Source organism: Channa argus, chromosome 3, assembly GCF_033026475.1.
Source record: "Channa argus isolate prfri chromosome 3, Channa argus male v1.0, whole genome shotgun sequence".
NCBI classification, from domain to species: Eukaryota; Metazoa; Chordata; class Actinopteri; order Anabantiformes; family Channidae; genus Channa; species Channa argus.
The window spans coordinates 13,122,157-13,146,500 of NC_090199.1; the positions used below are offsets into that span (position 1 = coordinate 13,122,157).

Genomic DNA, 24,344 nt, shown 5'->3' on the forward strand with positions numbered 1-24,344 from the left:
ACATATTGATAACGTTCCTATTAATGCACACAGGGAAGGAGCGCACCCATGTGGTCATAAATTGGTAGTAAATGTCATGTAAACCTCATTAAGAGGTTGAAGATAAATTCTGAGCTTTGTTTTTTCCTTTGGGAACTTTTGTAAACTTACTTTTATATGATTTTAAAATTATTAGGATGTTTATTTTGACACGTATTAGTTTCTGCTACAGACATGATTTGTTATTTTAGCCCATCTGCTTCTGTAAAATCCTGACAGCCGACTAAAAGCCTTATAGGGTTTGAAATTATACAGCATAAATAAAGAACAATTGGAAATCCAAGAAACGAGGGGCCTCAGAGGCCATAGTACTTTATGTCCAGCTTCTCTTCAGCGGAACAAAATGATGCCAAGTTGGCTGATGTGCCAGTTGGGATCATATTGCTTGTTCATGTCACACCTTATGACCCGTGTGTCAAGTCAGCAAAAATCTAATATCCGGTTCAATATTTCACAATAAAAGTGCCTGACACAATGTTGTTGCTTTGTCCAATACTGATGACATTTTTACTTTGGAAAACATTTGTATCTGATCCTTATCGCCCATAATCTCTTGTTAACTAGACACAGGTTTCCATCAGGTTCCAAAAATAAAAGCGCAGTCAAATCGTCAGTGCACTGAGATGAAAGGCCAAAGTATAATAATACAAAATAAGATGAGGCAAGTTGTGGATAACAATTCACCTGAATGCATTTTTTTAGACAGAAAAAAAAATGTTCCCCATCCACCTCACCCTAGACCGAGGATGAACTAGTTGTATTTCAGTCTGAAGTGACATCTTTGGTATAATAGACTTTCATATTTAATTGATTCGTGTAGCCTAAAAGCATATTTGTCTATTTTGATTAAAATTGATAAATGTTTACTGTATGTTTTTGTCGGGGCATATAGGTTTTGCTATGAAATGTTAAAAACTGACTGTACTAAATGTAAAACAAAACAAAGCCTAAACTCCGATGAGTCCTTCATTATTATTCATATATCCTTAGTTTATTTCAATGATTTTGGAAAACCATTGTACCCCACAAGCGTTTTACCAGCAGAATAGCTAAAACACTTTACTATGATTAGGATTACATTCGTTTACAAATAAATATATGTTTTAACCGTTAACTAATTACACAGATTGTGTCCTTTAAACGTCCCCGGCTTGGTCCACTCTCCCTTTCTGGAAGATGGCGCAGGTCCTGACCTTCACCCTCGGATATTTATTCAACCTCGCCTATCTGTTTGACAAAACGCAAATCCATCACTCAAAATTCTCGCGATAAATGGTACAGATATATTAGGGCACATGAGGGTGCCTCGTCCATTTGAAGGGGCGTTGGGTTTCCTAAAGGACGTTGGTGAGGTTTGGAACAGTCAGGGGTCTCAATTTGGAAACAACCAAGGAACAACCAACCATGTCGGACGCAGTTATTAGTTTCTTGAAGGACTTTTTGGCTGGTGGCGTTGCCGCTGCCATCTCCAAAACAGCTGTTGCTCCTATTGAGAGAGTCAAGTTGTTGCTGCAGGTAAAACAATTAATGCTGCTGTCCACAGCATGGCTGCATGTTTAATGTTTAGTGCGTAAAAGTCGACTCAATTGATAAATCAAACGCTAAAATGCCAAACAGGAATTCGGTTTGTTGAAAGAAAAGTCCAGTGGCGCACGGAGTAGGTTTATTCGGCGTGGTGCGTAATGCCAAGAAGCATGTGAGAGGTCTTTTGACAACGTGGAGATGATTTTACGCACCGACTTTCGTAGCGCCGCCACTGAACTGGAGATAATGGGAAGAGGCTCTTAACATATGCATCTCAATAAAAGAGTGTTTATACTAATTTGGGATGCTTTGCTTTTTGTGTATATTTTGTCAATTTGTACTCCACTATACCCGGTGACTGCAAAATAGTTAGAGTGAATGGCTAAATTTAACTTCCAAGTAATATAATATGCAGCTGACTCTCAAGTGACAGGAAAGGGCCTGTAGCCTAACGGGCCTACACATACTGTAGGCTACATAATGCCAGGCACTATATTAAAAACGCCTTTTATTTTAACATTACTTTTCAAAATTTAATCCAAAACTAAATTCTGTTAATAATAAATGAAGCATGGTACAGTTTTAATAGAAACACTTTTAGAGCAGTGACATATATGCGTATTTTTATGAACTGCTATTGTCTTTGGTTGTAGGTCCAGCATGCCAGCAAACAGATCACTGCAGAGATGCAGTACAAAGGAATCATTGACTGTGTGGTTAGGATTCCAAAGGAACAGGGCTTCATTTCCTTCTGGAGAGGCAACCTGGCTAACGTGATCCGTTACTTTCCCACCCAAGCCCTGAACTTCGCCTTCAAAGACAAGTACAAGAAGATCTTCCTCGGTGGAGTGGATCAAAAAAAACAGTTCTGGCGTTACTTTGCTGGCAACTTAGCATCTGGCGGTGCCGCTGGTGCGACGTCGCTCTGCTTCGTCTACCCCCTAGACTTCGCCAGGACAAGACTGGCTGCCGACATCGGCAAAGGCTTAGCTGAGAGAGAGTTCACCGGTCTTGGAAACTGCATCACCAAGATTTTCAAAACAGATGGTCTCAAGGGTCTTTACCAGGGATTCAACGTGTCAGTTCAGGGCATTATCATCTACAGAGCGGCCTACTTCGGATGCTTTGACACAGCTAAAGGTGAGCACATGTGCTCTGTAAAATGTCTGTAACACTGTGTGAGTGCATGTTCTCCTAAACAGCGGGTGACTTGACCTCTCCCTCATACAGGTATGCTGCCAGATCCCAAGAACACGCATATCATCGTCAGCTGGATGATTGCCCAGACTGTCACTGCTGCAGCCGGTCTTATCTCATATCCTTTCGACACCGTCAGGCGTCGTATGATGATGCAGTCTGGACGCAAAGGAGGTGAGCGTCGTCGGTGTACATTCGTTGATGAAGTTGATTAGTTTGGCGCAATTTTACGCATGCATCAAAAGGCATCACGGATTTTTATTTATCCTTTTTTCCACAGCTGACATCATGTACAAGGGCACAATTGACTGCTGGAAAAAGATCATGAAGGACGAGGGATCAAGAGCCTTCTTTAAGGGTGCCTGGTCCAACGTGATTAGAGGAATGGGTGGTGCCTTTGTGTTGGTGCTGTACGACGAAATTAAGAAGTATACATATTAAACTTAATTTATCCAGTCCCTAAGGAAACCCTTCACTTTTTTTAAGTCTTACGTCTTGTAATAGCGTGATAACAACTTGTGGTGCATTACAATGCGGGCAGGCGCTCTTCTGCAACAGCCCTGGGAAAGTAGGTACACTTGACGCTCAGGAATCCAATTTTTGACGTGCCAAAAGGCACGGCCTTTCAGTTCACAAAGTCACGCTGGTGGTTCAGTGGAGATGATGATGATGCAAATGATGGCGTCACAACAAGTGAAGCAGTTGCTGAGGCCCATGTGTTATGTTGTGACCACTCTGACCCATGTATCCCACCTCATACATTATTATATTAGGAATAAAGATTTATTAGTCTAATACTTTTTTGATGCATACTTTTTTGTCACAGCAACGTCTCTTTTTTACAACGGACATTTTGACTTGTCATAGAACAACAAGAAAGTGATACTGATAACATTAACCATGGCTCTGTTGTATTTAATTTAACAGTCAATGATATGACATGACAGTGAGCCAACACACAGAGCAGGATCTTGAAACTAAGCGCACAAATTTGAATTTAACCAAATTTGTATTATAAACCTGTTCTCTTTTCCTAATGTGGTATCAAAATGTATTCAGTAAAAACATCCATTAAGATAAGAACAAACTTACTCTAGTAGGAATTTATCAAAATATGTGCATTTAAAAAAAATTGATAGATGACCTCAGCATCCTTATTTTCACCTGTAATGGTTTGGCAAAAAACTGATCATACGTGTTTTTTGTCCTATTTTGATCACCTGCAATGTTTACAGCGCATATCAAGCAAAACCACAGCATTTTTGAATCGGTAAAGAAACCTTTTATAATATTAAAACTTTTGAGTGCCACAAAAAATACAGTGAGTAGTTTAAAACACAGCCATTCTTCTAACCAAGAGACTATTGAGGACTTTTTTTGTGTGTGTTAATGTCACAAGTGTGTTGTGTTATAGAATGGTTTACCGTAGATAGTGACTTTCTGTCCACCATTACACTTTTTAAAAGTGTAATGGTGGACAATTTTTAAAAGTTGTGAAAAAGCGTGACGCTAATTCGAGGTACACACAGCATTATTTTAAGGAACAGTTATTGAGTAAACACCCAAATTACACTTTCAAATAACCCTTTAATTAAAAAAAACATACTTTAGTGCATCATAACTCTTACAATTGAGGTAAACAAAGACTTTTCAAATATATTCAAATATCACTCAACTGAATAAACAAATTGTTTCTTTTTATAATCTGATATGGCTGTTGAAGTAAAGGCAATACTTTCTACAAAAATACAGCAAGCATTGTTGTAGTATTTAGAGGATACATCTAAACTGTGCGATTGCAGCTTTGAGCTAAGAATACAGTTGTGAATGGAAAAATTAATTTAAAGGGAACCAGCAATGTGCTTCGTAGTGCGTTAGTTGTTTGAATATGGCAGTGCTCTCAGGACCAGGTGGGTCAGGCCGCACTTAGTTTTTTTGACCTGAGACAGGTGTGCTGCTGGAGTCTGTTATGACTGAAACTGCTCTAGAGCTGAGGTGGGCAGGAATGGTCGGCCTGAGACCTGCTGGTTTGGAAACAGAGATATTTGATTACATTTGATATTCAGAGTGGAAACATATAAAAAAGGCACCCCCAAGTGCTATTTTCTTGTTTTTATCAGAGTTACTAAAGCATCTTGTGGTAAATATACACACAGGATTTTACTATTGGCAAATAATTTAAATTCGAATTCTTGAACTTGAACCCAAACAAATAAAATTAAATTGACATTAAAACAGTTTAAGTTATAGAAGCAGGAAGCAGCTATTACTGATCTCTAATTTAATGCCCGTTTCTTATCAGTATAAGTTCACTGCTGCTTTACTCTGCCTCAAATTCTTCTTCCTCTGTTAAATAAATCTTTGCAGCCATGTAGGGGTGCTACACAGCATAGTATCATATTGTTGATCCTCTTTGTTTACCTTCATTATATCATCACAATCATACACCACCAGGGTCATGCAAAAATGACTAGACACGCTTGTAGTCTTGTCACCTTGCTCTTAGGAAATCGTAAGAGCTGGGCACACATGTTTTTATGCTGTGGAGTTTCTCACAACGTTTTGCTTAAAGAAAAAATCTCATGTCTTGAACCCCAGGGTTTGGTTGCGATGGGCAAAAGGTAAATAAAAACAGAATGCAATGATTTGCAAATCTCACCAACCCATATTTTATTCACAATAGAACATAAATGAGATATTTTGCCATTTCATGGAAAATATTAGCAAATTTTGAATTTGATGGCAGCAACACATTTGAAAAAAGTCGAAATGGACAACAAAAGACTGGAAGAGTAATTGCCGCAAATCAAAAAGAAATGGAGGAGCATTTGACTAATTTGACTAATTAGGTTAACTGGCAACAGATCAGTAACATGACTGGGTATAAAAGAATCATTTCAAAGAGGCAGAGCCTCTCAAAGTTAAAAATGGACAGAGGTTCACCAAGCTGCAACAAGCTGTGTCGAAAAACTGTGAGAAAAATGTTCCTCAACATAAAACTGTGAAGACTTTAAAAATCCCACCTTCTACAGTATATAATATCATCAAAAGATTCAGAGAAACGAGGAATCTCTGTGCGCAGTGGGACAAGGCAAACTCCAGCAACTGGTCTCCTCACTTTCCAGATATTTACAGAAAGTTGTTAAAAGAAGAGGCGATGATAAACAATGGTAAACTTAAACCTATTCCAACTTTTTTGAGATGTGTTGCTGCCATCAAATTTAAAATGAGCTACTTTCCATGAAATGGATATCTTGTTTATGTTCGATTGTAAAAAAAAAAAACAACTATATAGATTGAAGAGATTTGCAAATAACTGCATTTTGTTACAATTTACACATTGTCCCAACTTCTTTTGAATTGGGGTTGTACATACAGAACAAATGTAATTTGATAAAAAGATGAAAAAGATGACAGATGCTTGTTATTTACCTGTATGAAGACTGTATGAACGGGTATTAAGTCACCATGTTCTTACTGTTCAGGTTATACAAGTTTTTTAAAACACGAGTGGTTTTAACGCAATAACATTAACCACAAGACACCTACCTGAGTTTGTCCTGCTGGTAGGACTCTCTTTCTTTGAGATGGGTCTGCAGATGGAGGATGTCGGACCCCCCAGGTATCCAACTTGGCGCTGGTAGTCTGCCAGTTGCTCTGAGCGTGTTAGGCCAGGTGTAGGTTTGACAGACTCAAGCCGTTTCAGGAAAGCCTGTAAAAAAACACATTGTGACCGCTATTTAAAAAAAACACATTTCCTTGTCCTTTTCTAATTAAATGATCTACTTTTCTGCATACGTTTTTTTTTTTTTTTTTTTTTTACATAAGAAGCAATTACGTATGACAGCAAAAAACAAAAGCAAACAGTTCTCAGTTTTGAAACAATGTTGTCATGTCACATCATCATGTTAAAGGTACAACAATTATAGTCTCAACTTGGAAGGTATATATCATGCTTTGAAATTTAAACATGAAGTACTTCAGTATAGTGTACACTGTATGCTTCTAAAGAAAGTCTTTGGTACCTGTGGTGTATTTTGCCTTCTTCAGATTTTAGACACAAAATCTACCTACCAAAATCTAAGCAACAAGGTAAATGGCAAGATGGTAAATAGTCTGCACTTAAAAAACACTTCTCTACCTTATCAGTACCAAAAGTGCTTGACACTGCTTGTCATTCGCCCATTCCCACTCACAATAACACACGTACTCACATACTGCCATGAAGCTGGCTCGCACTCATGAGCAACGAAGTTGGAGTTCAGTGTCTTAAAGACAATTCAACATGTGACAAGAGCAGCTAGGAATCGAACCACTGCTGGACAACTGCTCTGTATTCACAGCTTCACAGTTTTGTTCACATTCCAGAAATCCCATTTAAATTATGAAAACAGAAAAATACTGCACAAACACAAACAGCACGTAGTAAAAAAGTCTTAGCAAATAGCTGAATGTTGTACAGTACATGCAGTCACACTCCCACATGCATGCTTTACAGAAATCCCCCAATAAGTAAATACAACATACAAAGGAATGTAACTTGTAAAAACCTCAATCATCAAGAAATTGTTCTACAAAAAAACAACAACACATACAGATTGTCCAGAGGTCACACTGCCTAAAGTAAGTTTATACACCACCTATGTAAATAATATGTTATGTCTTAAAAAAACAAAACAAAATCCATCCCTCTACACTGTTTTAATTTCTTCGATACAAAATTAAATATGCTGTGTAAATCACCAATCTTACAATACACAGTGCAACTAGTTCTACTTGCACAGTACAAATGTAGTTTCTCACGTGTCTTGTGTGGAGTGGAAACAGCGATCACACAGCAGATTCAATTACTTTACTCCAAGAATAGAGAAGGCAAAAGGCACTCTGGACAACGTAGAGAGGGAGAGACACTCAAGACAGAAAACAGTCTGTCCTGAAAATGACTGGAGCACATTCAATGAAAACGACACTAGCGATTAATGAAAGTTAACTAATTAGTAATGATAAGAAACGTAACTGAAAGTAACCTTAAAAAAACATTGCAATTTTTCTGTTTTCATGTAGGTGTAAGGGTAACACACTGCATTTCACTTGTAAGTCACTTTGGACAAAAGCGTCTGGTAAATGACTAAACGTAAATGTAAAAACCCTGCTGTCTAACAATGTCAATTTTATTATAGTTTATAAACAATTTAAAAACTGCTACTTGTCTAAACCCATTTTTACAGTACCGGGTCACGTAGAGTCAAATACTGACGTAATATAGCTAAAACTCCAGAGGCTAAACTGTCTTCAAATGTCATTCTGTGGCAGTGTAGCCAGTCTGCCACCTGCTGCCATCTGTCTGAGTCTATCTGTCTGCTGCTGCCAGGGGTCACACTGTAAAAAGTTAATACTTAACTATGTAACTTGTATTTGTAAACAAACTCTGTGACAATATAATTTAAAATACAGGACATTGTCCAAGTTATGTTACTCTTCCTGACAAAAGGACATATAGGTAAGTTTTACTTTTGCTGAAATAACAGAAGTGAAATGTCGAAACTTTAAAGCCATTTAGCCTTAAAACTAAAAGGCAAATGTGTGATGTCACTACTGACATCATAATTTAAAAAGGTATAACAGTGTAAAAATCTTAAAAAGTAAAAAAGATCTTAAAAAACACCATACAAGCATTAATGTCCTGGAATTAGCAAAAGTGGTGAATTTTTTTAAGTTTGGGCGATGTTTCTAGCTGAAAGTATGCTGATGTTGTTAGACGCCAAACATACAGAAGACAGAAGTCAGAATAATAATAATAAAAATTAGGATATCATTACCATGAATGCTTCGGCATTCAAAGTAGAAAATGTGACCCATTCCAAAGCTAATAACACAGTTTATTCGATCAAATCATCTACATACTGTATGATTGACAGTCCTGTTTGAAAACTTGATTTTTAAAAGTGATACATTGATTCTTATGAAGGTGGCTGATGTAAAAAAAATATAAACAGCCATCAGTCATAACAATAAATGCACCTGATGGTTTTTATGTGGTATTATATATTTATTAAGAAAGAAAGTAAAACAAGGATCAAGTATTGACCCAAGCAGTAAAACTTACTAGGTTCTCCCTTTCAATGCGCTGCTGTTCCCTTTGCCTATTGAGTGCGCTGTGTGAGAGCCGAATAAAAGGAGATTTACTGGTCATATTGGTTTTCTTCCTTGTAATACTTCCTGGTCTAGTCCCTGCAGAAACCTGTGAAAGCTCTCGAAGAAGTCGCTGATTCTCTCTATCTATGCGCCGGACATCATCATTGGTGAATGAGTAGTTCTTCCTGTTTCTCCCTCCAGGACAGCGGAATACCGGTTTACCTCCAAGTTGACTCTCAAAACGGAAAGAACCTGATGGATGGACACATTACTCTATCAGTCTTTGAAAGGCAATACCTGTGTTTTGAGTAACCTCGGGTACTTTGATTCAACAATAACAACTGGTTTGCTTGTGATGCAAAATTTTACCAAATCAGTCAGTACCCCCAGGAATTTGCAATTACAAAAATTATTTATTTCTGAATTCTAAACATCGCAACATAAATTACAATTTTTTCAAAAGCTGTTGCAAAAATTGCCATTTTTGGAACTTAAAAGTCAAGATTTTTGTGCACACATATACTGTAGCTACTGAAACATGCCTGAATGATGCCTACATGATGGTTCAAAGGCTATATTTTCAGCAAATGTTCTATAATTTCTTTAATAATATAATTGGATTGATAGATATTAAAAATGTTAGACGTAAGAACATGAAGTAAATAAAACATGATGTTACAGCTAGATATTACTTCATTATCCGGAGTCACCTAGAAATGGGAGGTACATAGCAAACATTTATTGATAGACTTATGAAAACTGGCCCAGTTTAACTCACAATCATCCGCATCTTGATCAGAGTCCTGGTTTTGATGTGTGTTGCTAAGGCCACTAGAGGGCAAACTCTCCTTCTGCTGCTGCTCTCTTTGGTTTTCTTCTACAACCTCCTTTTGGTTCAGCTCCAATGATTGGAGTGGACTAATGTCTGGAGAGGAAAGGGGGCTCACGTCGGTCACTGTAACATCTGACTCTTCTGTATGAGTGGGAGGTATTTCTTGAGTTCCTGCTGAGTCTGCTCTGGTTTCTCTCTCACTAGAGAATAAAGAAGACTTGTTGGGTTTAGGAAAGGTGGGAGAACCTGAACTGCTTCTCTCATTGTTACTGCTATAGGAGCTGTCTGAATCTGAATCTACACTGGCCTCGGTTGAAGAAGGGGATGGACTTCGGGTGGACCTATTTCTTAGTTTTTTAGGAGATTGTTTATTTTTATTTTTTAAGCCAGGTTGTTTGGCATTGGAAGCTAATATTTCTTCATCAGTTTCATCTAGACTCAGGTTGTTCTCATCCTTGTCATGTACCACTTTCTCCAGGTGTTTTGTTGTCTTATCATCACTCAGGGTCAAACCAGCATTTCTTTTTTCAGTCTGTCGAGCATGAAGCTTCTCGTGTGTTGGTGGGTTCTCCGTTTTCTTCCCTCCATCTCTGCCGGTGCTGCTATCCTCACAGTCACTATCAAAAAATGAATGATCCACCTCACCTTCCATCTCACTGGGGTTAAACATGGCAGCCAGCAGTAGAACAATGAACCTGTAAGATAAGAGTTGAGATGTTGCATGATATTAAGGCTAAATAACTGACACTTGTTATTCATGTTTTAGCTCATTTACTACAAATCTAACTCCTTTTATTACAACTGTTTTGCAAATTTTGAGGCTGTGGTTTAGAGACTGAATGCATTTTTATTCTACATCTTTACTGCATTCACTGGGATTCATTTATTTTAATACAACATAAAAATCAGAAAACTCGTGAAACTTCATCGTCACAAAGTGCTGCTAAACATTGTTTAGAATTAAACTCTTTGCATTAATATTCAGAATTTAGTTAAATACTAAATTTTAAATACTAACGTTACCAGATATAACAACCTCTAATAATGCAGTGAATCAAATGAGCATAGCATTTGGACATATCAGTCGCAGTAAGGCTTACCCACTGAACATGCAGACACTATGCTCCCGCAGTAAATAACAATTAATCAACCGTTTTCAAACAGTAGGAAGACAACACATGTTTTAAACCTAGGACACATAAGCTACGTGGTTGACAGCAAAGTTAAAGTTAGCTATAACCAATCTAACGTTAGCTAAGTTTACGTGAACATTACTCTGTTGTATCGGTTCGTTAGCTAACTTTAGCTATATTAGCTTAGATCTTACCTGGCACAATGAAAAGTGTTTCACGTATACTTGTATTTAGTTCTTTAGAGTAGATGTTTCGAATTGAGACGACGAATAAATTCACCACAAACCTGCATTGCACACAAACTCTCTTATTGCAGGTTACTGCAGCTGGATGTGAGCTTGGCACGGTGCTTGGTAACTAGCAAGCAACGTCACTTCCTGGCAACGGTTTGCTTTGTTGTCAGTATTTCCATAAAAAGAGTAAAACGTGTCAATTTAGTTGCATTTTATGGATTACGAGTAAAAAAAATACTCAACAAAACTGCAAAAATGAACAAATTGAGCTTATTCCGTATTGAAATTTCATATATCTTTTTTAATATTTTAATTTAGAATTATTAATTGGCACAATAAGTAGCTTGAGTAAGCCTATTTAAATTATTTAAAACAAGCCTTGCTAGTATCCATTAACTGCAGAAGTACATTTGAAAGTTTAACTGGTAATGGGACCCTGAGTTTTATTTTTATTAACTGACTTAACTATCACACTTTGACATTTTACCCTATAATAAACACAATTTCGATTTCTAAACTAGAAAAAGTATTTCCAAAAAGAAAATGCAGTGTGAATGCTTTAGCGCTGAAAAAGATGTTGAAAAAGCTGAAAGCTTTGCTTTTGCTGAAATAACAGAAATGAAATGTTGAAACTTCAAAGCCAATTAACCTTAAAAACTAAAAGGCAAAGGTGTGATGTCACTGAATATGTCACAGCTACATCATAATTTAAAAAGCTGTAAAAATCTTAAAAAGTATAAAAGATCTTAAAAAGCCCCATACAAGCATTAATGCCCTGGAATTACCATTAATGGTGAATGTTTTTAATGGTGTTTCTAGCAGAAAGATGTAGAAAGAAACAAAGGAAGAAGCTAATAAATAAAAAAGTTGACATTAAAAGTTGAAAGAAACAAAAAAAGGACGTTAAGAAGTAAGAAGTTGACAGTAAAAGTGAAGCTGATATTATAAAAAGGTAGATTTCAACAACCATTTAAATGCTAAAAATTTTAAAAAGTTATAAAAAAAATGCTTTTATGTTGAAAGTGAGTTTTCTGTATGTCAGTGATGTTTCTGGTAGAACCGGGGCCTTTTACTGTAGCTAGACTTCATTACAAAGTTGTTTAACTATTTAAATTGTTTAATTTTGAAAAAACCTTTAATAAAGATATTTATTTTGAAAGTGCATATTCTGTAATCCGTGCCTATGTTAGAACCTGGACCTATTACTGTAGGGAGGCTTCACCACAAACTCATTTTACCATTTAAATGCTTTCAGAAAGGCATTTATTTTGAAGGTGTGGTTCCTGTAGGTCAACAATGGGTGTTTGTGTTTGAACTTGTGCCCTTCACTGTTGATAGATTTCGTTACAGACTGGTTTACTGTATAAATGCTAAGTAATTGAAAAAAGTTATAAAGGGAAGTGTGTTTCGTGTGTGTCTCCTTTGTGTATCAAGAGGGAGAAAATGTGTCAGTTAAAAAGTTTGGACACAGCTCTGAGGCTGATCACATGACCTGAATCAGCTGTGTTACCATGACAACAATTGCTGCCAGTCTGCTGAGTCACCCACAGTTACTGAACACAAGCTGCAAACTGCTCAGATTCTTCCTCACAAAAACTGCAAAATGTGTAAAAGTATAAATGCTTTTGAAAACAATTTTAAAACTGTGAGTGGCAGAAGGCTTTACCGAACACGGCAATATATTTTATTTGAAGATACTCAATGAAATGAAGGCTTGGTGGCAATTTTAAAAGAGCGCTCATTTGTGATTTTAGGAGAATTTCTGGACTGGAGAATTTATAATGGGCTCCAATGGGAGTTTCAGGCCAATTGGCTTCTGGCTAATTACAGAATGAACCATAAGTCCTGTCACTGTGACAGTCACATTTCCTGAAAGAACACAGAAATACCTACATTTTAATAACATAATTTGTTTATGAAAGATGACAGTTAAGTAAAGAAAAAAGTTGCTAAAAGTGAAAGCTGAGAAGTTAAGAGTGCGTGTGTTGTCACCCACACTATAGCTGCACAAACATTCCACAATACACACTAATGGAGACGTTGAAAATTCACTAAAAAGTACCTCAAACAAACGTATAAAAGATGCAGGAAGAAAACAAAAAGTTGAAATGGTCTTGACCCGTTTAAAGTTTAAATTAACTTTCTACGCCAAACTATGATGATAGTAGGTCCGGTCTTAAAACAGACCTACGGTAAAGAAGTTGAACGAAGTTTCTGCGGCAAACCATCTACAAGGAGATAGCGACAAATAACGCTGAGATGATAACAATAATAAAGAAAAAGGATAGTGTAAGGGGCTACTAATCGGTAGAAAAGCGCTAAACAAGTGCAGACTATTTAACATATTACCTCCTACTAATAAAGATCATCATTACTGAAAAAAGTTGATCCTATCCTTTTTCTTCCATCTGTATTTTGTGATGTTGAGTCTACATTTATTTTAATGAATAAACTGTGCAGCCCTAAATTGGCATTTATTGACTGTCCCTAGGAATTTATTAGTTTTGAATAAAGATGTTTAGGTTTAAATAAGAATAGCATTATCCTGTATCAAGGAAGATACAAATAAGTCTTGGTGTTTAATTATACAGCAATAACAATATTATTACTGTAATAGCAATGTTACCTTTACATTTCCCCAAATGGCTGTTGTTAGATATTTTTTTCGTTTAAATACATTTTTTATAATTCTAAAGTTACAGACACATTAACACATTCGGCTACTAGGCAGCTTTCGAGCACAATCTGGCTGTATACTAGCTGTTTACAAACAAACAAAATAAAAGTTGAAACTGCATTAGTAACTACACGAACTACACTCTAACGACATGAAAATAAGGAAGAGAATCTGTGGTGGAACAGAGGTGAGGTCATTTAGATTGTCCCTGGTGACCTATTATGGCAAACTAACTGCTCCCTCTAGTGCATCTCCATTACCTTGAAAGGGGATTATCTGGAGGCGCGTCCCCTGAAATTACAATTTGTCACGGCTTTTCTCCTAATAAGATAGTTAAACCTAAAAGTGACACACACGCCAATGAAATGCCAATGTCCTAGGATTATAGTACTTGAGGGAATCTGTCATATAAACCTGTGTAGGGCCACTCTCATTGAATTGAACATGCCTATAGAGATAGGAATTGCACGGGGGCATTTCTCTGACAGCCCCACTTACACAATCCACCCATGTATATGAAATCACACAGAAACAAGAGAATAAGATTATATATGAAGAGGTTTTATCATCAAATTCACAAATTCCAATTTTTCTTTGTGTCTGCTGTGAGAGAGGAAGAGCATCCAATTGACTTGACAATGGGCTGGTTGTGAAAACTCTATTACAGGGAATGATTGTTTTCCAATAATGAGCTGTGTTGGGGGTGGGATCAGCACAGAGCAGGCTGCATTCAGTAGTAGCTTCTTCTTTACAGGTGGTCAAGGCACCTGGGGGTCCTTTATACGTTTCCAGGGTTCAAATGTTTTAATGTAATAATAACAACAACTGATCACCATGGGAAGAATTTTTTTGCATAACTGCAGATAGATGATGGCCCTACTAGAGGGGTGTCCGAGTCTAGTTGAAGGACACTTTAACATGTGGCAAGGAGGAACTGGAAATTGAACTACCAACCCTGGGGTTCATGGATGACTGCACTACCAACTGAGCCACAGCTAGCTAGAGGCTTACACAATAACCTTCAGTGTAGGAGTCCATGAAAAAAAAGCCCAGTGGGTGTTTAAGATCACTCTCTAAGTGGAACTAAGGGCACTTCAGGACAAAAGAAAATAGACTTTACACTTTAATTATTGGAAAAATCAGAATCTGCCATATCCTACTGTAGAAAGGTGTATTTTCATTAGGCCACAGAAAGAAGTTCACTTACAATGGAATTCAAGGTTATGTTTTACATGAAAAAACTGCATACTTGTGATTATTTATATTATATTATTATTTATAAAATTCCTAACCCTTATAGTGCCAATGTAAATTTTTGTGTATGATCTACTGACACCAAACAATGTCAATTTAAACTAAAACTGAGAGCTCAGATGATCTTTGGCCTCTGAGGCAAACACAGATTATAATATGCGGTTTGATCCCAAAAATCAGGTCCTTTCCATCCACACCAGCCCTGTAAAATAACACACACACACACACACACACACACACACACACACACACACAGATCAACACTAAATTTTTAAATGTTACACATTAAAAAAAGAAAATCAGCAATGTAGATGATTGTAACATGTGTAGTACCTTGTCTGTGATAACCTGTAAGTCCTCAGCTCCGGTGTAATGTGGATCTAAGATGAGATAGCAGATCTGCCCAGTGGTCTCACTCCATGCTACACCTAGGATAGTATGAGCTAAAACTCCCCCTCCTGCAACACAAGGCAATGTGAAGTTAAAAGATCAATAATACAAATGTTTTATGAACAGTGTTTTAATATTCCTTTTATTCCAAAACATAACTTAAATTTGTATATTTAATTGTTAATTGAGTTGATTTGTTGTTGTTGGACAGCGGCACATATATGATGGCGAAACTACTGGAGTTTTCTGTATCTTGTCCAAGGATACTTTTAACATGTGGTTAGCATGAACCCAATATTCAAGCATCAACGTTCAGGTTCATGGACAACTGTCTTACCAACCAACCCAATACGATATCTTTGTTAGCCTTTGTTACCCTGGATTATTAAAGCTCTATATTATCTTGTCAGCTATATAACATTTGCATTTAAGGAGCCGTAAGTACATTTTTGAGGAAGAATTACCATCTACAAGTAAATGTATGCAAGTATGTGCAAGCTAAAAAGGGAAATTAAAACCCAAATTGCTCGTGATAATTCAGCTCACCAATCATGACAGGAGTCCCTTCAGTAATGAAGTGGTTTGCCAGTTCTCTCCCTTTAGATGCCAACTCAGACCCCTGACTGAAAAGTACACAGATAAGCAGATAAGCTTATGATACAGACAAACATTATCATACAAAAGGTGCTTTTAGGCATGTGAGCACACCTGACAAACATGATCTTGGAAGTGACCCCAAGGAGCTGGTTCAGAACAACTTGAACCTCGATGGATCCGATCCACTGTCGCGATCCCACAAAGGATGCCTGTTTATCTCCCACATCCACTAAAGCCTGGAAAATGATCACCAAAATTGCAAAAAATCTATAAATAAATAAAAGTAACAAACACAAGCAAATCTTCTGTAGAATTGTGATCACAAGACCACCACCTGTTGGATCTCTCTGTGAGTGGGCACAGTTTGCTCTACGTAGCCTTGCTGCTTAAACCAAGAGCAGATGGTCTGCAGGGAGCGATAAGCACAGCCCCAGCCATTGTCATCCATGCGGTCTTGCATGTAGTGGTGATAGCTGTAGATTCCCTGCACCAAGAACACCTTAGAAAAGCCCACACACAACGAAGATAAATTAAATTTACTATCCCTTGTGCAAGTCCTGAGAACAGGCGATAAGAGTGTAACAAACTTTAATAATTAGACGCACCTTCCCATTGTCTATGGTAGGATGTGTGAGGACCAGGTGAGGGTTTCTGAGATAACCATCTTTGTAGGGCTCGTTGGGAAAATGGTACGCATTTCCTCTTCTGAAGAAGGGCCTGTCGTCTGGAAGCTCAAACTGTTGATGCAAATCCTACAGACAGAGATTTTGTGCAAAATCAAAGAAGAAAAGATCAGAACAAATATCAAGTACCAAGAAAGTTAGCACTTTATGCGAAAGAAAATAAGCTTTTTGAATAAACCTGCAGGATAAAATGTTACTGTATCTTAGTGTTCAAAATGCTGCTAATATTTTACATTAGCATCAGGAGATTTACATGTCGCCTTCCGGTTTGTTTGGGTTATCAAAGATACTCAGTCTGTGGTTCTTACTCTACGTTGTGTCTCTAGTTGGCTGTCGGGCACTCCTGCTGGATAAACCACAGTCACCAAACCTTTTGGCTCTGGAAGGAGGAAGTGAAGTGGTTCAGGTATGAGCAGTGTAGTTCCTTTCATGTGCTGCAAGGTCACTTTCTCCATTTCACACAGCTGATGAGTTAGTGTCTTCACCAGTTTCTCACAGGCACTACAACACCAGAAAAAAAAAATCTTTAAAAGCCAGAGAAAAGCTTTATGTGACTAACTTTTTAAACACTGATGGGGTGAGGTTTGACAAGCAGTTTAAATACAGCTTTCATTTTAAAAGAGAAACCTACTCTTTAATCGAGTCACTGCAGCTGGTACTGACAGCACAGTCCATGGGAAGAGCTGTACACAGGAAGTGGGATTTCTGGACTGTTCTGCTCAGGATGGGAGCTGACAGAGGGCCTGGCTTTGTTACCTCCATCATCAGGTGAAGGTTTATCACACTCTAAACAAATACAGTGCCACAAACACACAGTATAAAGAGGAAAAAAAAGGACTGTCAAATATCGTAAGTGATGCTATGGTGAACTGCAGTGTGGAAAGCTGATAAATTGTTACAGTGCATAGCTTGTTGTAGACATAAGTATTTTGTTCCAGCAACATTTCCAACCCCCCACTGGGATAGGTGATACAAAAATGACTATTTCTATCCTAGCACTCCCACATATTATTTCTGTATTAGAAACACTTACTTACTGCTACAGAATTTTTTTTCATTTTCTTTTTTCCAGATTTCTTGCCATAGGTTTCCTGTTCATCTGACCTGAAGTAAATATAATAGTAGTTACTGTTCAGCTAACCAAAAAAAAAAAAAAAAAAAGACTGAGCAGTCGACATTAGCAGCAAAAGATGAAACCAACTTACTGTATCCACTGATGTAAATCTTCACACAATGTGCTTGGAGATATTTCTTCGGGTGTTACATAAAAACCTTTGTTTGGCCAAATGATTACAGGACTGTCACACACAGTTAGAACACAGGATTCAGATTTTACCTTGGAGCGGAGGCTCTCAAAGGTTCTTGAGATCACCTTGTGCATCAGCAAAGCTAACAGAGGACAGAGACAGACATTATTAGTTATTTACCCTATGACCACAGGACAATAGAATAGAATAGAGTAGTACATATAATCTAAAAAAATAATGTTAATAAAATTTTGTGCATTTTTGTTTTGGGGCTAATTTAAGAATTTGGTTAAATTTAGGGGAAATATGAGTGCTTTAGCATAAAATTATATCTGAACCATAGTATGTGCCTCCAACCTTAAGGCAACAGCTTCAATGAAAGTGCTTTTGATTTCAATATGACAATGCTCTGAAATCAAAGAGAGCAAATCCCTGCTTGTGTTCCAAATCCCAAGTCTTGTGTCAAGCATTCTCAGAAGAGTGGAAACTGATACAGCAGGTCATTATTGCTCATGGTTTTGAAATGAGACATTTTAAATACACAGCAGCAAACACAGCAATTTCAAAAACAATGTAAGGTGGTGAAAGGCAACTACATACATTTATTGTAGTCAAGGGCTGCGTTTACATACAGTTTGCAGATATCTACATTTGATGCTACTTTGTACTACTACTACACCTTGTGTGTGTTGAGAGAAAGGTTGCATTTTTTATACCACTGCATTTATTGGACAGCTTATACAAAGAAAACTATGCCAGGGTTATAAAATCCAACATGTTGTTAAGTGACCAAACCTCTGGGGCCTTTTGTCACCATTCACATGATTATGAGTGCTTTCAAACAATTTCTCTCGATTTCATATAAACTGTTTAGGGCCTATAGATTAGAAAGCATCTGAATTGGAAAATAAAACCAATTTTGTGTAGTGGACATATTCTTCTTTCCTTTCTAATAATTTCCTGACTTTTCAGATTTAGGTAGTGACCCCTTTCCCTGTGCTTGCTTCAACTATACAGTGTTGCTTACATATTTATACTTTTACTTTCATTACTAATCTGAAGTACATTTTTACCAGCAATACCTCTACTTTTAATTGAGTGATGTACTTACATATTGATATCTTTACCTGAATAAAGATTTTGTATACCTCATCCACCACTGGTGGGCTGATGTAGGGTATTGACTAGTTTGTTACAACATCTGACAAGAAGATGCTGTTTTCCCCATAAACTTTCTCGAATCAAAATGTAAAAGAAACTTACGTTTACATAAGTATACTGTGGAAAAACATACAGTACCATCTGTGCTGTCCAGCTGACAGTTGAACTCCAGCGGCCCTTTTACACGAAGTATGGCCCCAGAGTGGGAGGGATGTGAGTTAACAAAAACCTGAGAAACACAGGGCAAGTTAGAGGTTGAACAAAGACCCAGAAGACTAGCAGGTTGATAAGAAGTGCACTTATATTATGTAGTATGTGGTCTTATCGACTGGAAACAAGGAACTGAGCAGCTGCGGTTAGCAGTCTACTGCGAGCTGAACAACTGTTTAGCCATACAGAAAAGGACGTAAAAGCATTGTTTAGCTACCTTATTATAAACTTACCATTGCGAAGTTTAGCCCTGTAATGTAAAATCACTAATCTCTCAGCTGGGGTCTATACACTGGAGGCTGACATATTTGTGATACGCGTATTCAACGTGTCTCTGTGCGCTGGATCCTATTGGACCACACTGATCCCGCCCATCAATGCTGCGTTCACTGTAATACGTAAATATGGTAATTATGCTCGGTGGCATCCGTGCTTCCCAACTTCTTACAAGTAGTATTTTAAATGTGAACGAGTTTGATTGTGAATCCTTGCAGCAGCCTCAGAATCGCGGGCACATCAGCTTGAACTGGATCAGCAAGCATATCCGTTCATCTGCAATGGTTGTTATTTGGGTTATAAGAAATGCTGCACATCTTAGAGAAGTCTGTACAATGTTCAGCCATCGTTCTATTTAGAACTATTCTATTTCTATTTTATTCTTTAGAAGCATGACACCAAAACAGGTAGCTAATTACTTTACTATAATAAAGTACATTACATTGTAAGTTACACGCATATTTGTATTGTATGACACTAAAAATGTTTATTGAATTATTTATTCAACAGTAATACTTTTATCTTTAATACAAATGACATACATTTTAACAGTATTTCAAACTGCAAATGGAGACGCCCTTGCAGTTAATATAGTAAACCAGTAACAGTAGTTACTGTCTTCATAAGAAATAATGTTTGGTCCTCTGTGAGTCCTTTTTAAGTTTACTGCTGTGAAGTTTACCAGTGCAAGACTCTTAATGTTAAATGTTAGGCTTATACTGTAGCTTAGTTATAATATCAAATAGTGCGTTACTGTAGCTGCTATAGCTTAAAACTTCTTCAATTTAATTGCTTAGTGCTGAGATAACATCTCCTAGTGCTGTTTTTACAGTATTTTGTTGGTTGAGTCAGGCAAACTGTATCTAATGTCTCCAGCATCTGTGTCCGTGTCACCCTTCTTATCACTTGACTGCATGCAACATTCTTTTATTTGTATCTTTTTGTTCAGCAATTCATTTAGATTTTCTCTTTGCCTTTTTACTATTCTATTTGCTAATTTTTGTCACAATTATTAAAATAGTTAAAACAGTTTTTTGGTGCCTGGTTAACTCCGGCTAAAACTCAAGCCTAAAACTGAACAAATTCATTAAACATAACCAAACATTGCAGATCATAATACATGAATCAGTAATTCTATAAACAAGACACATTCACCTGTTTTTCTAACATTTAAAAGGTCTACTTAAAGGATTAATCTTTTACAACTTAATCTGTTAAAACTTAATAAGTATTCTCAGTCATTATAGCATAGTCAAATACAACAAACTCCAGATAGCAAAGCTGAAATGAGGTCAGTTTTAGGGCAGTGATGTTTTAAACTAGCATTGTTTCAGGGTAAAATCTTCAATGGTTTGTTAAGATTACTGAGAATGGAGCCAAGAAGACGAGCACACAGAATCTGCTGTCTGAACAAAGAGGATTATCAGTGAAAAAATAAACATATGAAAGAGGCCTCTATATATGGCTGCCGTGTACTGTTGGTGAATCAGTTTTGATCCACAGTGCTCAAAAGATCCACAGAAATATTCACCAAAGTACTAAATGCAACATTACTGAAGAAGATTTACTGTAAGTATCTCTTAAAGGGCTTTGTGTGCCCCAATTGCTGCAATCTGCCCCCAGAATGTTACTACTTGTTATGTTGAGTGCAGCTGAAGTATATACATTGTAACTGTCTGAGGTCATGGCTTTTAAGTTTCCGTGGACTTAGTCTGTCAGGTTTGATTTGCGATGAGATTGGTTACAGTATCTCTCTGTGCATCATAAACAAAGTGTCAGGATCTTTGAAAGAATGCAGGGACTGAATGTATGCCACACACTATGGAAAATGTCATTGGAAAAAATGTATCAAATAGACTTATAACAGAGTTTATGTATGGATGTTGTTTAGCCTACCCTCATTAATGGGGTGGACAAAATACCAAAAACATCTATTAAAATGAGCATATAAAATTGTATTAGAATTAGTTATTTTATAAATGTTTTATGTCTTTTTAATTGATTTTTTAAATTCAAAGCAATAATCAGTAGAAATAGTAATCCTTGCTGTAACCGTGTTCCTGCTCATCCTGGCCATTAAAACATCTTTTCCTAATTTGCTGTGAATAGGAATGATGGAGGAGCAGCCTTTCTGTTTTAACTAAGTAATGTCTCTTGCTTTCTTTTTATCCCTCCTTTCTGTGTGGAGTTTGTATGTTCTTCATGTGCTTGTGTGGGTTTCCTCTAGGCACTCCGGTTTCCTGCCACAGTTCAAACACATGTGTGTCAATTGGTGACTCTAAATTGCAATTGTTGTGATTGTGAGTGTGATTGGTTTTCTGTCTGTGTAGATTGACAATGTGTCCAGGCTGTACCCTACCTCTCACCCTATGGCTATGTGATTGGCTCCATTTACCGATCCCCCACACCTGCGGCCCTAAAGAGAATAAGTGGTTACAGATAGTGGATGGATAAATAAATATTACAGGCAATTCTGAGAACAGGTGAAAAGATGACAGAAACAAAAGAAAAAACTTTTAACACTGACACAATTAAGTCATTAACTTAAAGTGGATTAAACTTAGATGGATAGATTTACATTTTCTTACTGTATTATGCCCATGTGCATACAGAATGTGTATGTGGGTGTTTAAGGGTATAAAGCGAAAAGAGACAGAACAAAGAAAAAAAAACAGTGCCATTAACACTAATTACAATTCTATTTGTACATCCTACAGCATCCCCGTTGTTGGTGATCATGCCTGATGTTTAAATTATATTTATTGTTATGAATATTTGAATTTTAAGAAAGTGTCAGGCTCACAAACAACAAGGAGCTTGCAGGTCAATTAACAGTAAACACAGAACCCGTGGAAGTATCTTGATGTAACACATTCTTCGCCTCTGGATATCAAATGACCTTTACTTCACATCATTGGTCTCCTACTGAGGCATGAGCTCTGATCCTGGTCCTCAGTCATTCACCCTCGCTAATGGGTTCACCCCAGGAGAGCTGAGAGACAAACAGAGGAAGGAAAAAGAGAAGCAAATATTCCACTGTTGGCATGAAACTTAACATGCTAAAGGTGCAAGTTTTTAAGATGCACATTTTAGAGAAAAATATTCAGGTTTCCAAGATGCAGCTTCTTTGATTAAACTTACCAATATGATTCTGCTTACACTGCTATTTTGCTAATGATATATGCTTTACAAATGACCCGCCATCAGTATTCTTACATTATTGCTGCTTTTACTAAAAGTTACATTATGCAACCTTTTGGAATCAAGTTAAAGTAGTTGTAGCCTGATACTTCCAAATCATTCCATACAAGGAATCTAAAACTGTACGCACATGGTTCTATTTCCCCTTATTATGTGATGCACATTGTGTGACCTCTGATTAGTCAGATGCCGGCCCTCTCTCAAAGTATTTTAGAAGTGAATATCTCTGTAGTTATTCTGTGACACTGTCACAGGAGGCATCAGTTGCACATCTCTACATTAGGATAAGTTATGGAGCATAACTCAATATTTTTAAAAAAGTGACATGCTGCTGATTTAAATTAAAACTGTCAGCATTTTTCCACTACTTCATTCCAGAGGACTAAGGAACAGTCAGGGTTTTCTTTCCTTTCCTTTTGCACACAATACCTCCTTTCTTTTTCACATCCAGGACCTGTATTTGATTGTTCATAGCCTTGCCTCCTCTTTGGCCACATCTGGCCGGTACAGACTTCAAAGAGCTACAATTGAAGGACAAGTCCAGTGATCAACTTCAGCTTAATTCTCTGATCACTGAGACGATAAAGATGATGTGTCTTTAGATAAAGGTAAACATTTGTACCTATTTTCTGTTCCCCCCAGTCACCAACATGTTATTTAAGGAAAAAGGGGGGGACAATTAGTCCAAAGAAAGTGCCTCAGTCCTGATCGCAGTATCGGTCACTGCTTTTCATTTTGTAGACCAGCTGTTTTGTTCATTCACCTGCGGTACAGAATAACACAAAGCCATGACACCTACCCCAGGGATTTTCTGGTCTGAAGCTTTATTCACTATCTCAACTTGGCACAGATCAGAACCTCCATGTCGTAGATAATCATGCCAACGTGGCCTGGTCATGGCAGTGCAGCTGGCACTGCGAATACAGCAACAACAGCCAACCTCTGGGGTTGCAGACAGGTCACTAAGACCTGAAAAGGGGCTGCTAGATCTGCTTCAAAATGTCACTGCAGGTTTTCTTCTTGAATGGAAAGGGCTGACACAAAATTTGGGTGCATCTGCCACAATGAACGAAGATACTTGTCAGTGTTTTGTCAAATTTAAAAAAGTGTGCTAGAAATATTTTGGTTCCTCCATTAAATTCAACTTCAGTTATGGATTCTGCTTCAGATAGATCTAATACATTTCTCAAAACGTAAAAGTAAAAAGACAAAAATAAATTATCTGACTAACTCATCTTAATTTGATCTCCATCAACTGGTTCTTTTAAAAACCAATTCTCTAAAATATGGCTTTAAAAATAAGAGATTCAAGAACCTTTGTCAGCTGAGTCTGTCTAAACCCTCTCAGTGATCAATGCAGGGTGTATAATTGTAAGATTTTGTATGTTTTTCTTTACTCCTTGATCTAACTTTCTGACATAAAAAGCAGACATGCTGATTTCAACTGAATATTTTGATTTGGCTATAATGAATTTTTCAACAACTCCAATAACCTAACCCCAAGGCAGATTGCAAATACTGCACTGCTAAAGTTGCAAAGATAACAAAATTAAAA

General features: G+C 37.2%; 3 protein-coding genes across 6 annotated transcripts in view; 1 reads left to right on the forward strand and 2 right to left on the reverse strand.

Annotated features, from left to right (window-relative positions):
* The window catches only part of cfap97 (cilia and flagella associated protein 97), a 28,293-nt gene extending 17,036 nt beyond the window's left edge, over positions 1-11,257 (reverse strand). The window contains exons 1-5 of one of the 4 annotated variants that reach the window (XM_067496861.1): positions 11,147-11,257; positions 9,674-10,422; positions 8,867-9,147; positions 6,310-6,472; positions 3,920-4,784 (exon numbers count right to left, since the gene is read on the reverse strand). In XM_067496861.1, the coding sequence (XP_067352962.1) occupies positions 4,687-4,784; positions 6,310-6,472; positions 8,867-9,147; positions 9,674-10,397 (1,266 nt within the window). In that variant the 5' untranslated portion in view covers positions 10,398-10,422; positions 11,147-11,257 and the 3' untranslated portion in view covers positions 3,920-4,686. Of the gene's footprint in view, positions 1-3,919; positions 4,785-6,309; positions 6,473-8,866; positions 9,148-9,673; positions 10,423-11,054 lie in introns of those variants that run through there. The other 3 variants (XM_067496862.1, XM_067496860.1, XM_067496863.1) reach the window with 3 other exon arrangements.
* Positions 1,346-3,555, forward strand: slc25a4 (solute carrier family 25 member 4). Its single transcript, XM_067496866.1, has 4 exons — positions 1,346-1,554; positions 2,217-2,703; positions 2,794-2,934; positions 3,041-3,555. The coding sequence occupies exons 1-4, from the start codon at positions 1,444-1,446 to the stop codon at positions 3,199-3,201; spliced, it is 900 nt and encodes a 299-aa protein (XP_067352967.1). The 5' UTR covers positions 1,346-1,443; the 3' UTR covers positions 3,202-3,555.
* A 3,053-nt stretch (positions 11,258-14,310) lies between the features above and the next one.
* Positions 14,311-19,671, reverse strand: ufsp2 (ufm1-specific peptidase 2). The gene is made up of 12 exons (XM_067496858.1): positions 19,546-19,671; positions 19,241-19,331; positions 17,900-18,083; positions 17,732-17,798; positions 17,326-17,480; positions 17,003-17,195; positions 16,617-16,763; positions 16,346-16,510; positions 16,123-16,247; positions 15,961-16,037; positions 15,358-15,482; positions 14,311-15,226 (listed from the first exon to the last, which is right to left on the reverse strand). The coding sequence occupies exons 1-12, from the start codon at positions 19,546-19,548 to the stop codon at positions 15,140-15,142; spliced, it is 1,419 nt and encodes a 472-aa protein (XP_067352959.1). The 5' UTR covers positions 19,549-19,671; the 3' UTR covers positions 14,311-15,139.
* Positions 19,672-24,344: the final 4,673 nt, after the last annotated feature.

What these genes read in the sequence shown, in the direction of transcription:
- slc25a4 (XM_067496866.1), top strand. Translation starts at nt 1,444, where the DNA reads ATGTCGGACGCAGTTATTAGTTTCTTGAAGGACTTTTTGGCTGGTGGC. An exon ending in ATGCTTTGACACAGCTAAAG is followed by an intron (nt 2,704 to 2,793) that starts GTGAGCACATGT and finishes TCCCTCATACAG; the next exon opens with GTATGCTGCCAGATCCCAAG. An exon ending in GCAGTCTGGACGCAAAGGAG is followed by an intron (nt 2,935 to 3,040) that starts GTGAGCGTCGTC and finishes TTTTTTCCACAG; the next exon opens with CTGACATCATGTACAAGGGC.
- ufsp2 (XM_067496858.1), bottom strand. An exon ending in TCAGCTGGACAGCACAGATG is followed by an intron (nt 18,084 to 19,240) that starts GTACTGTATGTT and finishes GTCCTCTGTTAG; the next exon opens with CTTTGCTGATGCACAAGGTG. An exon ending in TCCAAGATCATGTTTGTCAG is followed by an intron (nt 16,038 to 16,122) that starts GTGTGCTCACAT and finishes TGTACTTTTCAG; the next exon opens with TCAGGGGTCTGAGTTGGCAT.